At 39.7% G+C, this 16,159-nt stretch overlaps 2 protein-coding genes across 8 annotated transcripts in view; both read left to right on the top strand.

Moving 5' to 3' along the window:
* LOC102026085 (zinc finger protein 655-like) overlaps positions 1 to 8,319 on the top strand; it is a 17,221-nt gene extending 8,902 nt beyond the window's left edge. For all 7 annotated transcript variants that reach the window (XM_013521185.1, XM_013521181.1, XM_013521188.1 and 4 more), the window contains 2 exons: positions 3,957 to 4,061; positions 4,594 to 8,319. In XM_013521185.1, the coding sequence (XP_013376639.1) occupies positions 3,957 to 4,061; positions 4,594 to 5,981 (1,493 nt within the window). In that variant the 3' untranslated portion in view covers positions 5,982 to 8,319. The remainder of the gene's footprint in view (positions 1 to 3,956; positions 4,062 to 4,593) is intronic.
* Positions 1 to 16,159, top strand: part of LOC102012511 (transmembrane protein 225-like) — a 50,479-nt gene that overhangs the window by 6,674 nt on the left and 27,646 nt on the right. The gene's annotated exons all lie outside the window — the stretch shown is intronic.

The following is a 16,159-nucleotide window of genomic DNA, read 5'->3' on the forward strand; positions in this document are numbered from 1 at the left end:
CCTGTCTCAGCCTCCCGAGTGCTGATTACAGGCGTGCGCCACCATGCCCAACTCAAATGTTATTATTTTAGTTTTATTTTTTTTGTCTTTTTGAGATAGGATCTTGCTATGCAGTTCGGGCTGGCCTTGAGCTCACTTTGTAGCCCAGGCTGGTCTTGAACTTGCAATGATCCTCTTGCTTCAGCCTCCCAGGTGCCGGTCAAATGTTATTTTTAAAGACTACACTATAGTAAAGCTAATAGAAAACCATTAAAACTTACATGGAACAAATAAAAATATTTGAATAAAAATTAATTAGTTTTAGAGAGGAAATTTTTTTTGTTTTTTTTGAGACAGGCTCTTACTGTGTAATGCAGGCTGGCTTTCAACTCGTTTATGTAGCCCAGACTAGCCTTGAACTCATGCCTCAGCCTCCCAAGTGCTGGAATTACAGGTGTTTGCCACCACAACTGGCACAAGTACCTAATTTGAAAGCATAGTTTCAAGTTCAAATTTTGGAAAAAAACATTCAGCTCATTAGCAAGAAAAACTACCATTAATACTCTCTGTGATAGGCAGTATGATAGATCAGAAAGACTGGGCTGTGGAATCAACCTTAGGTGTGATTTGCTAGTTGTGATATGTGAAGTAAATTAGCCTACACTTATTTTCTTCATCTACAGAGCATGAAAAATAATATCTACTTTTTTGAGTTGTGCTGTGGATTAAGGCAGATTATGTATATAAGTACCTGGCTCATGCTAGTTATTTTGGAAAGCATAGCAAATGATTCAAAATATTTACAAGATATTCTAGTACAAATAAAAATTTAAGAAGCTTGTTAAAATTATTTCTTTACGTAGAATTTTCTCAAATTGGATATTGCTTAGACTATTGCCTAGGGTTTTGGATTTTTATTATTAAAAGAGATTTACATTTCTTTGATACTAAGTCATCTTTTAGGGACCCTCCCCCCAACTTTTTTTTTGTTTTTTTTTGTTTTTTTTTGGTTTTTTCTCCGGTACCGGGAACCGAACTCACGACCTTGCGCTTGCCAGGCAGGCGCTTTTGCCGCTGAGCTAAATCCCCAGCCCCCCCCCACCAACTTTTTTGAGGCAGGGTCTCACTATGTGTCCTAGGCCAGCCTCGAACTCATGGCACTCTGCCTGCTGCAGCCTCCCATGTACTGGAATTACAGGAATTTGCCACCATGCCTGGCAAGACCCCTTTTTATTAAAATTTCTATGGCTCCAAATTCTTAGGATCCTAGCTCTCTATGTTTTATTCTAATCACTTTTTCTCTGTTATTTTTACTTTTATCTTTTACTCCATTGTTAATATTTTGGTCTTCTGTTCTCGTTCTGCATATATTTTGGAGGAAAGGATAGATTTTATTTCATGTCATTTCTTTTTCCTAGTAGTGTTTAAAAGCCAGATTCCTAGTTTCACCAGCTGAGAAGTTACTTTGACATCTCAAATTCCCATTTGTATGAAGACAATAATGTTTCTACCATATAAAATAGTATTAAGTGAGTGAAAACTTGTAAAGCTGTTGGCATGGCACTTTACACCTATATAGTAAACTTTAATACTTTGGTAATACTTATATTACAAGTGGCTTTAAGTCTGTTGTAAACCCTTTTGTCTTCTAAGCTGTGGTCTTGTCTCTTACCTGCTTGTTAGACATTCTCTCTTATGTTTTCTTTTTTTTTTCATCTTTTTGAGACAGGGTCTCACTATGCAGTTCAGGCTGGTCTTGAGCTCACTGGTCCAAGCTGGTCTTGAACTCACAATGATCCTCCTGCCTCAGCCTCCCGAGTATCTCTTACATTTTCTTAAATACAAATGTCAAATCAGATTCCTCTTCCCATATGAAGACAACCTTTTATTGCTGTGCATTTGTATTTTAAATGTAAATATGAATAGCCAGTTTGTCTCAGATACTAAATGCTGTGAAACACCTTAGTAAACATCTAATGTTAAAAGTTGCAAATTGTTAATAGAATTCTGAACACAATATTTGGTCCTTCATGTCACACTAATTTTTTTTCTTTTTTTTTCCATGTTGGGGAATGAATCTAGGCCCTCACACATGCTAGACAAGTGCTGTAGTGTTCACTATGCATATGTATGTGTACATGTATATGTGTGTGTATACACATATACAGTGATGCCTCAGTTTATGAACTGCATTCTACGATTCTGGTGAACTGAGGTACCACTGTGTATATAGGTGTGGGATTGAACTAGGCCCTTATGTATGCTGGGCAAGACAGGCTTTGTGCATAGTAGGCAAGCACTCACTCCATTGCTGGGCTATATCTCCACTCTAGTCAAATTATTTTATTTGACATGGAAGACTAAAAACAGAAGGAATATTGACTCTTAATCCCTTGTTGGAATTCAGAAACATAGTAAATGAAGTTCATGTGTACAGGTCTCCTTATGCATAGGCCTTCACATAGAATCCCGAGGGGGTACCTGTTGGTTCACATTTTCCAGGAGAATGTTGTTATAAAATTGAGTAGCTGTTAATGCGTTGACACTTGGGGACAGAGTTAGTATTCAATAAATAGCAGCTAAGCAAATCAAACGAAGTGCAAAATAAAGCCAGGTGTGGTAGCACATGCCTGTAATCCCAGCACTTGGGAGGCTGAGGCAGGAGGATTGCTGCAAGTTTGAGGCCAGCCTGGGCTACATAGTGAGTTCAAGGCCAGCCTGAACTACATAGCGACACCCTGTCTAAAAGAGCCAAAAAACAAAACAAAACAAAACAAAATAAATGACATGATCTCTGCTGTCAAAAAGTTTATAAATTGAGTGAAGATAATGAACCTTGGAACTACTTACTAAGAATCTATTAATGTCATTACATGATGACATGTAGGATAAGGAGGAACAAATAATACATTTGTAGACATTCAGTAAGTGAAGGGAAAGATTTTTGCAGATAAATGGCTTGAGCCAGGCTTTGTATGTGTACTTCTAGATGCTTTCTGGGCTCAACATATAAAAAAAGTAGCCAGGTGTGGTGGTGTATGCCTGTAATCCCAACACTCAGGAGGCTGAGGCAGGAGGATTGCTGTGAGTTTGAAGCCAGCCTGGGCTACATAGTGAGTTCAGGGCCAGCCTAAACTACATAGTGAGAGCCTGTCTCAAAAAAAAAAAAAAAAAAAGACTACTTGTTTTAGAATTAAAAGAGAGTTAAGTACTAGCAATCTGTTGTGCAAGCTACAGCAAGATTACTCCATGTGCATATTTTATTTTGAGACATCATCTTGCTTTGTTGCCTAGATTGCCCTCTAACTTGGATCCACCTGCCTCAACCGCCGGAGTAGCTGGCCGTGCTAAATTACAATAATAATTTTTCTGTGTTAGGAATTTCATACTCTTCTAGTCAGTTTGAAATACAGATTGTTTTGACTTGTTAGTTACCCAGATGTGCTAAAGAAGAACCAGAAATTATTCCTTTACTCTGTGTTTTGGTTCTTCTTAATGAACTTCTAATTATTTCTTGCAATTCATTCTTAGAATATTTGTTCTCTCTTCAATGATTTTGTTGCTACAGTTTAGCTTACCTTAGTAGGTGCTTGAATTTCAACTTTCTCTGGTCTAATGAAATTATATTTGATATTTGTAGGCCAGATCTAATACAAGGATTTATCTTTAGGCCATGGATGGAGGAGGATAGTGATAAGTTCTGTGAAGACAGGTACACACCCAGGCACAAATTTTTTGTCGGAATGATGTTTAAATGAATGCTGCTGCTCGCAAATTATCATCTTGCTGCTTAACACACTTCTTTCTAAAGCACAAATCTGAGCTCCATGTACAGGATCTTTGTCTTTTTCACTCTCCAGGCCTTCCTAATTAATGTCTTCTCAGGACATCTTTCTCTATTAATCATTAGTTAAAAAGGTGGCTGCTGTAGCCTCTGGGGATAAATTGCCACATCCCATTTCCTTCTCTGTGAGCAGGATTTCCAATTTCCAAGCCTGATGGGATCTCCCAGCTGGAACAAGATCTACAGGTCTTTGATCTGGAAACTAAGAATAGAGAAGTCTTAAGAGGTGACTGCTCAGGTGAGTAAGGCAGAATAAATCACATGGAATTAGTAGGGAAGTAAAGTGGAACTTTGTGACTGCTTTGGCATCAAAAAGATGAGCTCTGTCTGTCATGGAATAAAGAGCTCCTCCTGCCTTTGCCTGTGGTTTAGGTTGACCCTTTGTATTTATTTAGCTCCTATGCACAAGTTGTACTAGGCCCCTATTCAAGTTGCTTACCTACAATTCTTTTGAGTTAGTTCCCTTTTAGCTCTTTTGAAGTCCCTTAACTGGTTATTCTCTTACTCTGCTGAACACACCTCTAGTTTCGACCACATCATGATCCATTTGGATCCTACCTGGCTGCTGCTGTTCATGCCCTTAACATCTGCTTTTGAGATTTTGTGTCTCAAAATTTTTTTTTGAGAGTAAATAAACTTTTTTATTTTTTCAGAGTAAATAAACTTCTCTTATGCTGGTAGCTACTACCTTATTTAGTTTTCTTCTGAGTTTTCTTTTTAAGTACAGGGTACAGATTACATGTGTATTTTCTATTTATATATTGTATCAGATGGAGAAACCAGAGAAGAGAACAAGCTGTTGATTCCTAAGCAGAAAATTTCGGAAGAAGTACATTCATACAGAGTGAGAGTAGGAAGACTGAAACAGGATATGGCCCAAGGTCCTGAGACTAGAGAAGTATATAAGTCTGAGGACAGATTAGAAAGGCTTCAGGAAATCCTAAGGAAATTTCTCTTCCTGGAAAGAGAGTTTAGACAAATAACAATCAGCAAGAAAACCTTCACCAGTGAGAACAGTGAATGTAATGAACCCGAAAAAGGCTTCAGTCTGGATTCTGCCCTTGACACAGATCACAGAGTTCTTAAAATACAGAATATTGATGACAATAAATATGATACGAACTTCCAGAACTCAGCTGCTGATAAACATGAACACATAAATCTACAACAGAATTTTCAAAATAGCGAATACAAAGAAAGCCTAATGGATCTCTCCCACCTTAATAAATGGGAGAACATTTCTACCACTGAGAAATCCTATAAATGTGATACTTGTGGAAAAATCTTTCATCAGAGCTCAGCCCTTACTAGACATCAGAGAATCCATACCAGAGAAAAACCCTACAAATGTAAAGAATGTGAAAAATCTTTCAGTCAGAGCTCAAGTCTTAGTCGACATAAAAGAATACACACTAGAGAAAAACCTTATAAATGTGAAGCATCTGATAAATCCTGTGAAAAGTCGGATAAATCATGTAGTCAGAGTTCAGATGTAATTCAGCATAAGAAGACTCACACCAAAGCCAAATCTTACAAGTGTAACAGTTGTGAAAGGGTCTTCAGTCGTAGTGTACACCTTACTCAACACCAGAGAATTCACAGAGAGATGCCGTGTAAGTGTACTATATGTGGCAGTGACTTCTGTCATACTTCGTATCTAGTTGAACACCAGAGGGTCCACCATCAAGAGAAATCCTATGAATATGATGAATGTGGTTTGGCCTATGCTAAACATCAAGGAATTTGTTTCAGAGAAAAACCCTATACATGTAATGAATGTGGAAAAGACTTCAGATTGAATTCGCATCTCATTCAGCATCAACGAATTCACACAGAAGAGAAACCACATGAATGTAATGAGTGTGGAAAAGCTTTCAGTCAGACCTCATGCCTTATTCAGCATCACAAAATGCCTAGGAAAGAGAAATCGTATGAATGTAATGACTACGAGGAAAGTTTCAGTCATAGCTCAGATCTTATCCTGCAACAAGAAGTTCTCACCAGAGAAAAAGTCTTTGACTGTGATGCATGGGAAAAGAACTTCAGTCAGAGAGCACATCTTGTTCAGCATCAAACAATTCATACCAAAGAGAAACCTTATGAATGCAGTGAACATGAGAAGGCATTTAGTCAAGTGCAGTCCTCATTCAACATCTGAGGGTCACACCAGGGTGAAGTCATGTACGTACTGAAAGTGGTAAAGTTTCAGTCAGCTCAGACTATATAAAAAGTCAGAATTCATGAGACAGATCCTCTGAATGTGGTAAATGTTGGAAAGCTTTTAGTGTTAAACTCTTAATTGGCTCCTGCAATCCATGCTGGTAAGAAAAGCTTTGAATATATTGAATGTGGTAAATTCACACTGTGTTCATTCCTTACTTATAATTGGGGAATTTGTACTGGAATAAAATTCCAATATGTAAAAAAGCAATCAGTCAAAGGAACTACCTTGCTTCAGTACCAGATTCATGTCATGCAGAAAGCCTATGAGTTTAATAAATGCATGTGGGAGAGGAAATTCAGTTATAACTCAGTGCTCATTCAATATCAAAGAATTACCCAAAGGAAATCATTTGAGTCTAGTAAACGTGGCAGATCTTTTCAGTAAGAATTCATCAAGTTCTTCATTGTAATCAACATATACCAGATGAGAATGCAGATGAAGAAATTTGACTCTATTTAAGGCTTTACCCAACATTAAAGTAGTGGAGAGAAACTTGTTATTACTTACGTATGAAATTGTTAATATTTAGTCCCAGTCATTTTCATTGCAGAAGAATCTAGTCTCAAAAATAACTTGGAATGCAGTCCTGTGTCCTCATCTCATTATTTAGTATGTGTCCTAAGTATGTGCATTTTATTTGTGGAACTCATTTAAGCTATTTTCATTTTAATATGGCCTATACACATTTGTATTCATCCTGGAATTGGTTCTTATTCACAGCTTCCCAAGATATTCTTAATGCACCTTAAAGCATATACCAACTTCTAGAAAGTAGCTTATTTAGCTTTTTCTGCTATTCTTGACCCAGATTGTCTCCAAAACACATCCTTAGGCCAGCTTTTTTCTGATATTTTTTTATAGCCCCACCCACTAGATTCCTGCATTCCTTTATGAACCTTAAGATGGTGGTTTCTTAGTTTTAGGCTTGTTGCTAGCAGGTATGCCATTCCTACTTGATACTGCTGGTCTGGTATCTTCTTCCTACCAAGGATTTTCATCTCCAGCCCATCCGTAAGTATGGAAGATTCGGTCTTCCTGAGTTTGTGGCACACAGTTAAATATTTTCAAGTGATGTCCAAGTTTTTAGCTGCTTTGTCTGCATCAATAAGACTCCTGGTGGCCTAATTACATTCATTCTGTGCCTGTTCTGCATGGCTAAATTTAGAGTCCTCATATGCCTCTGTTGGAGGCCAGAAAAATGCTCAGGTCTGCTTTTGATAGGACAAACATTTAAGAACACACACAAAAAGCTTCGTATACATACAAAGAAACCCTCCATACCAAAAACAAAAACACTACAACACAAAAACCAGAAAATTTCCAAAGTGAATATAAAATGTGCTATTTTTATATATCTAGAGACAATATTTTAAGAGCATGTCGGTTTCTGCTCAAATGTAACCATTTGGACTGCTTCCTTATTTGTTCGGACCCCTCCCCAACTTCTCTCATCAATTCAGGACAGTATATAAAGTGTGGGGCCTTTGTGTGTAATTATTTGTGCATCATGTTTTTGTTTGCTTTTGAGATAGGTCTCACTTTGTTGTCCACGCTGGCCTTGAACTTCTGGGCTCAAGTGATCCTGCTTCAGCCTCGAGTAGCTTGGATTACATGTGTGCATCGTCTGTATTTTTGTATTTTAATGGGACTTACAGGTCATATGAAAGAACGTGGCTTTTTTGATTAATGAAAGTGATCACAGATGCTGGCTCGAGTTCAGGATCATTGTCATATACCTAGAAGACAGTTTATGATTATTCAGATGTCAAAGCATTTTAATAGTTTTTCCATATTAAGCTTCAAAACATTTTGTGAATAAGCCAAGTATTACTTAAAATTCTAGTTGTCAGTCCAGCAATTGAGGCTTTTATGGTCCAGATGTTATAATATTCATTAGGGATCTGCAAAAAATATGTAAAAATACATTACTCTATAAACCTCTTGTAGCTAACCTCTAGGATAGTTCTGCCACTATATTTTATATCTTTCCATCAGCAAGCATAGGCTCTCATCAGGGCAAGGTAGGGACCTAAGTGAAATCGATATATAATTAAATGATCTAAATGTAAAAAGCAAATGAAAAATGCATGGTTTTTTTCCTATCAAACATGTATACCTTTACAGAGATCAGTAATTACTTATGGTGACCATGAAACAGAGGACTAAGTAATCCCTAAATAACAAAATATGTACAGATCACATGTATGCGTTTGATTTAGGAATGTGCTTTTGTACCTCTACTTGAATAAAGATGTGCTTGATATTCTGAGAATCTGTTTCAAACAAAATCTGAAGTCTCAGAAGCATTCGAGAATCTTGGAATCACCTTCCTGGCTACAACTCTTCCTCCCTGAAACTTGCTTCACAACAAGAATGGACCTCTATTTTGTATTGATACAAAGCTTGCTTTCCCATAGACCTGTAGAGGCCAGCTGAATGTTTAGCATTTAATTATTCAGTTGGAATGTTGTACGTGCAATAAGAGTGAACAGTTTTGAGGTTGCAGTTGAACGCGGGAAAATGGTTTGGAAAGTAAAACACATTTTTTCTTTTTTGTACCGGCAAGTGAACTCAGGACCTTGTGCTTGCCAGGCAGGTGCTGTGCCGCTGAGCTAAATGCCTGGCCCAGAACACTTTTTTTTTTTTTTTTTTTTTTTAAAGATAAGCCAAAGTAATCCTTGAGGCAAGTAATTTACATTTTAAGCAGATAGTCCAATTAATGAGTTTGCATTAGGTTTTTTTTTTAAAACTTTTTTTGTTTCTTTGAGACAGTCTCGCTATATAGTTCAGATTAGCCCTCAACTGTAACCCAGGCTAGTCTCAAACTCACGCTGATCCTCATGATTCAGCCTCCCAAGTGCTGGGATTACAGGCATGTGCCACCACACTTGGCAATCTTTCTGGTTTTTAGGAGGGAAAGAAGAAAACTGTAGAGAGACACATAATTTTACTTCTGTTTTAACCATTACATGCACATACATGTATATACATAAACTTAATTCTCATCAAAATGGTGCAGGCAAGTTGGGTTTGTATTATGGAGGAACTGAGACACAGAGAAGTCAACTTGTTAGGATCTCATAGCAAGTTAATGGCTCAAAATCAGATGTCGGACCCCCACAACTCTTCATCATCACGGTGTTAGTATTAGACACTTTTTTTTTGGGAGGGGTCTTTTTTGAGACGGTCTCACTATGCAGTTCAAGCTGGCCTTGAGCTTACTTTGTATCCCACGTTGGTCTCGAACTCGTAACGATCCTCCTGCCTCAGCCTCCCAAATGCTAGGATTACAGGCGTCTGCCACCACTCCCAGTTAGACACATTTAAGAATCCAGGGAAGTTTTCTTTGATAACTGTTTATTACATCCTCAGTGATTCAGTATCAATTTGTGACCGATCCCAAAGGCTTCCTCCCAGAGCTGTCTGGGATACACGGAGAGGATAGCTTTTTCTTTTCTTTTTTTTTTTTTTGAGGAGCTAGTCCAACCTTACAGTAACAGCACCCAATGGCTAGCGTTGGTGTCCTAGTGTCCAGCAGTTGTATTAGTCAATGCAGTGAGTAAATGGATGAGGTTATGTTTTCAGAGGTGGGAATCCCACTTTGCTATGATGACTCCCTATAGTCTTCCTCTGAACATTGCTTAGATAATTTTGACAGTTATAAGTTAACAGATCAAAACTCCCAAATTTATATCTTCTATGGAGTTATCCTTGCTGTCACTAGTTTCTCATTTCCATTTCTCAGTGCCCTAAATTTGTTATTTATTTATTTAGCCAGAACTTGCTGATGGGCATGCATTCTACTTTTACAGCAGTGGAGCAAAGTGAGTAACTGAAAGAATCAGTTTTGATTCCTGGGCATGCAAAAGCGTGGGAGAGGTAGACTGGAAAGGCAGGGAGCATTGAAGAGGAACAGTGAGAGTAAAAATGGAGAGAAAGTCAGATCTATAGATAAGAGCACGATGTTTTCAAGGTAAGGAAGAAGTGCTGTGTTCACAAAAGGCTTAGCCTAGGAAATAGGTGGGCAAATGAACAGTTGTACTCTCATTGCCCTGGCTTCATACTGAGAGTGGAACTAAGGGCCTTGTGTATACTAGGCAAGTGTGCTACAGCTGAAATAAATCCCTATCCCAACTGAGCAGGGTGGATACATTCCTCCTAACTTGAACCACCAGTGGTGCATGCATGACTGCCATCAGGTAGCTTGTACTGCTGGTGGTACAAATGGATCTAATTGCTTTTATTGGTCTTACTAATAAAAAGCTGCCCCCTGGGACAGTCATGCATGCACCACCGGTATTTCAAGCCACCTGGCAGCAAGACAAGTTATGGCCCTGTTAAGAGTGTGTTAAGGATAGAGTTCAAAGGAGGGCCCCTGGGAGTTGTCTCAGCAAAGTGGGATTCCTACCTCTGAAAATGTAACATCCATTTGTTTACTCATTGAGCAAAGTAATTGCTAGACACTAAGGTACCAATGCTAGCCAATAGTTGCTGTTACTATAATCAAATGAATAGGAGTACAGGTTAATTTAGTCAAGTTGATGACTTTGGAATTAGATACACCTTACTTAAGCTTTTCTTTACTACTAATTAGTGTGTAACTTTGGAAATTTTATTTAGTATCTATTTTTTTTTGAGACTGGGTCTCACTATGCAGTTCAGGTTGGCCTTAAACTCACTATGTAGCTGAGGCTGGCCTTGAACTTTTGATCCTCCTGGCTCAGCCTCCCAAGTGTTGGGATTACAGGCATGTGCTACCATGCCTGGTGGTCTGATTTTCTTATCTACATGATAATAATGTTATGAAAGTTAAATTAGATGATTAATGTAAAGAATACTGGTCACATAGTTTAGTAAAAAGTTCACATAAAAACCAATAAATCAGAGTGACAATATGAAATCTTACAAAGGGAATTAATGAATGACCAGAATAAGACTGGCGTTGTCTAAGGAGGATACTCAGGATTTGGAGAATTCATACATAAATGGTAGGAACTGCCTCTTGACAGTCCCTGTCCGCAAACTGACATCTTGTCTCTTCTTGCATTTTTATCATATGATGTCTTTCTTTTGTTGCTTATACAAAATACCTAACACCCAAAGTTGAAGGAAGAAAGGTTTCTTGTTGCTCAGTTTGTAAAGGTTTCAGTTCATGTTGGCTGGCTCCAATGTAGGATGGCAGGCAGAGGGCATCACAGAGGAGAAATGGTTCATGGCAGGCAGAAGGCACCAAAAGGAGCAAGCAGCAAGTGGCAGCAGTGGCCCTCTTTCCCTTATACTCCATCCATGCTACCCACCCTTTGAGAAGATAGCACTCATACCTAGCATCAATCCTTGATCCCAGCATCACAGACCCTAGACCCAGCCACCTCAGGAAAGCTCTACTGATGACTATGAGGCTTTGGCGGGGTTGGGGGTGGGGCACCTAGATATAAACCATAACATATGGCATCGTATCTTGTACTCCCTTCACACTAACCCAGGAGTAAGAATGATTTCAACCTGTGCCATGTTCAAATCAGCAACAAAACAAGTACTAGAATTCTTATTTTGCTAACACTTCCTACTTCTTCACTTTTAGACAATAGCTTTATATTTATTTCATTTATTTTTAGAAATTTACAATTTAGGGTACAATTACAAGCTTGTGTCTTGTCTTTTTCCCTATTTGCTCATGTTACAAGTTCCACATGGTCTTCCTCAGCTGACCTTCATGGATGTAGTTAAGACTGGTCTGAGCAGGCCAGGGTTCAAATGCTGCCTTTGGTACTTTGTGCTCCTGGCAAGTAAGATAGTAAAAAAATACCAGCTTCTAGGCTCATGAGCATAATGACATAATGTCAGTTTAACTGCACCTTAACTGGTGACTGCTTTACTGAACTTGACAGGAAATCTCTTATGAACAATTCCTCTACTTAATCTCCCTCTCCTTCCCACACTTTTTCAACATATCCTCTTCCCTTCCCTTCCTTCCGCTGCTTCAATATATGACATAGCCCTGGTGGTGCACACCTGAAATCCCAGCACTTGGAAGGCTAAGGCAGGAATATCACCATGCATTTAAGGCAAGCCTGAACTACTATCAAGCTCCTATCACAAACACACACACACAAATAGGCCTTGGCAAGCCCCTACAGCTGGCTTTGTAGGGTAGTTGAATCTTGGCTCCATCTGTAAGGCTTTTTCTTCCTTTATCAGTGAAGTGGTAGAGGCCAGTCCTTACTTATCTACCCCAAGCAAATCAGGGAGGGGCTGGACAGAGGTATAGAGTCCTGGCCTCTGGGAAGGGAGGTGAGGAGGACCCCAGGAAGGAGAGACAGGCCAAACACTTGGTAGTGTTGGTGAGAAAGGCAAAGGCAGGTGAATTAGACTCAGTCCACTTACGCAGTGAAGGGCAAGAACAGAAATTCTTCCCTGAATCGCCCCTTTGGGAACAACTGAAGGGCCTGAAGGAGGCCCCACTCCACTTAGCTTTGAACCGGATTGCATGCTGGCTATTTGAGAACCTGTAACCGAGTTAGGTCTCTGAGCTGCCTAGATGGGACAGCAAAGTGTGTGAGAAGGACCCATGGTCTCCCGGAGGCCCAAATGCCCACGCCTGGGAGTGCATGTGGGTAAGCAAGTGAGTGGTGGGGTTTGGCGGGTCCCTGATGGGAGGTTGCCTGAGAGGTCTGCACGGTTGTGGGCAAACACTAGCAGAGGGGTTCCAGTGGGCCAGAGTGGGCTTCGGAAATTGATCTGGGTCTGGTTCGGATCCTGGTGGTACCACAGCCAGGTCATACACAGGATGGGGGCACCTCCGGTGTCTGCAGCCCTGGTTGCCCATCCTGCCTAAAAAAGGAATGGAGCTTTTAACACCTCCGTAGTTGGGAATTTGTCCTGGGAAAGTGTATCTGTCACAATCTGGTCTCTCCCTCTTCCCCGAAGTGGCATGTATGCTGTTGTGAATTTTTTTTAAAGAGGTCTTGGCTTTAGAGCTGCACGAGGGATTGGACCCAGTCCTTGGAGAAGCCACCCAAGCAGATGTCCCCAGAGTCCGTGTGTCCAACCGAGAGCAGGAGCATTGGAAGAGCAAGGCAAAGGAGCCGACTTAACCTGACTTACATTTGTTTTTAGCTTTATCTTGCCCTTTTATTTTTTATTTTAAAGAGAAAAAACACTAAAAGCAATGATACAAAATTTCAAGGCAAGATGGTAGAAAGGTAACAATGTTAGTACATTGTTTATTATTATCATAAAGTAGTTGCTCAGATTACAAGATACAGGCATGAAAAACTGATCAATATAAGCACAAATCTTTCTCTGCCATGAACTAATAGAAATTAGCAGTACAGCTATTTTAACACACACGTGTGTGTGTGTGTGTGTGTGTGTATTTCCCCTTCTCCTTTCCTTCTTTTCTCCTTTCCCCCATTATAGTTTCTCTTTCCTTTTGAACAGTTTCTTTCCATTTTACAATATCTATGCTACATTTTTTTCTTTTTTTTTTTTTTTTTGTCTTTTTGAGACAGGGTCTCACTATGCAGTTCAGGCTGGCCTTGAGCTCACTTTGTAGCCCAAGCTGGCCTCGAACTCACAAGGATCTTCCGGCGTCAGCCTCCCGATTGCTAAGATTACAGGCATGAGCCACCACACCTGGCTCCTAGTCTACATTTTGGCTCTTATTTACTCTTTCAGTTTCTTACACTAGGGAGACAATATGATGTTTACACATGGGAGTCTGATTTATTTCACTTATGAGTATGGTCTCAAGTTGCATCCATTTCCCTATAAAAGTCTCAAGTTTATCCTTCTTTATAGCTAAGTAGTACTTCATCGTATAAAAATACCACATTTAATCCATTCCTAGGTTTTGGGGCATTTGGGTTGTTTCCAAGATCTAGCTGTTATAAACAAATTGTGCTGTTATAAACATGGGTGCACACACGCTGCTGTGGTATGTTTTTAATTCTGGGAAGATGTCCAGAAGTGAATAGTTGGGTTGAATGGGACCTTCCATGCTAGTTTTTTGAGGAATCTCCGCACTGATTTCCACAGTGTTTGCACCAGTCTATACTCCTACCAACAGTGGAGTGGAGAAGGGTTCCTTTTTTCACAGTGCCTCTCTATCATTTGTTATTGATTGATTTCTGAATGGCAGCCATTCTTTCTGGAGTGAGATGCAATCTCAATGTTGTTTCAATTTCCATCTCTCAACCAATGATATTGAACATGTTTTCATATATTTATTTTCTATCTGTATTTCTTCATCTGAGAAGTGCATATTCATCTCAAATGCCCATTTTTGGATTGGGTCTTTACATTTGGGGGTCTGGTTTTTTCAGTTCTTTCATGTTCTAAATATAAGTCCTTTAGACAAAGTTTATTTGTCCTTCCAACCATGGCTCCAAATCAGATGCTCAACATTAACTTAGATTTCGAATTGTCCTGTTGAGGACTACATTTTAAAAAAAATTGAATCTCTATCATATGTAAATAAAGCCTGAGGCTAATGTTTCCCCTGCTGCAGCAGCACTGTTGTGAGCACCTGTTAACTCGCTTGGCATTTGGAGAAGTTCATTAAACATTGCATGAATAAATAAATGGATAGACCCAGGCATGATTTTCCCATATTCCTACCTTCTTTACCCAAACTCTCCATCATTAGGGAAGATGCATGTTCTACCTAAGGTGTACAATCAAAGAGGGTGTCTTGATGTGAAGTACAATAAACCTGCTGATGGAAAATGAGATTAAACTACTCATTGTAACATTTTTTACTTCAGTTTGCCATCCCACATTATCTAGTATATAGCTGTTTAAAAAGGGTTGGGTTATTTAATTGGGGAGCAAAGGGTTAGGTCCACATCGTAGCTTCTGTTTTGGAGTTTTTCTTTAATACATTTAGGTTCCTAATTATGTGTTTAAGCTAATTTTTTTTTTTTTTAGTTTTCATAGAGTACTTATTAGTTGGTGCTAAGACTAAGTTGAGAAAAAAACCTCATCCTCACATATGCCACAGACTGAAAATTAGAAGCACTGACTATGAAAGGCTATGGGACAATAAACAGTGTTGAAGTTCTCAAGAGGAGAGCAGTGTGAACTGGATATTGGCTCAGATAGCTTTAGAAAGTCATAAGTTTGGCTGCAAGTGGTGGCCTGTAGTACCAGCATAGGGAGGCTAAGGCAGGAGGATGGTTCTTTGAGGCCAGTCTGAGCTACACAGTGAAATCCTGTCTCAAAGGAGTTATGAGTTTGACCTGAAGAGAATTTATAGTAAGAAAGGGATCAGGTTTACAATGAGAGGGGACATGGCCTTATCATAGGCTTCCTACTGTTAATCTTCCTAAGAGGCCATGCGCCTTGCTTAGCCTCCCTGAAAGGCTCATTTATTTATGTTCACAGTAGCTACTGGATTCAGTCTGTGGATCTACATTCCGGGCCCTCTAACTGGAAGAACTCAACCCAACTTTAAAGTTGTAACCTCAGTGTCCCCCAAAGGCAGACCTACCAAGGCTGCTGTGTCTGCACAAAGTAATCCCAGTGACACTTTGGATCACCTGCTTCCCTCACCAATTCTGCTTTTTGTGTTCTTTCTTCCACATCCCCATACCTACCAAGACTCAGGAGGCAGGGAGGCATATCTGTGGTTTTGGAAGATTAAACAAATATGAGAGACAGTTACATGAAAGCCTACACAAGTTGGTGGCTGGTTCAGCAGTAAGGGACTTTGGTTATGGTTGCTTGTTTTCCCATCCTTATACCTCTTTTTAAAAATCTTCAGGGGGTGGGAGGGGGAATTTTGGAAGATGGCAAAGTGGTAAGTAATGGAGGAAGAGCCTCTCTGAGATTTGGTGTCCAGACACTGAAATATAGCAAAGCAAGGAAGAGAAAAAGGAGGTAAGTGGATCCCCTGGATTCAAGAAGGATCTGAAGTAAGAATTGAAGCCCACAGGGAGAGCAAAGTGAGAAACTTTAACAAAGAAGAAGGAGGTCATCTGCTACCACTGTTAAAAGCCAGGCCACCTCAAGAGGAACTGCCCTAAGAAGCCCCCTGGGCCATGCCCTGAATGCAAAGGTGACCACTGGAGATCGGTCTGCCCTCTGAAGCGGAGGCCCCAGAGCTCAGACCC

This window comes from Chinchilla lanigera, unplaced genomic scaffold (assembly GCF_000276665.1).
Source record: "Chinchilla lanigera isolate Chin_1 unplaced genomic scaffold, ChiLan1.0 scaffold00059, whole genome shotgun sequence".
Lineage (NCBI taxonomy): Eukaryota > Metazoa > Chordata > Mammalia > Rodentia > Chinchillidae > Chinchilla > Chinchilla lanigera.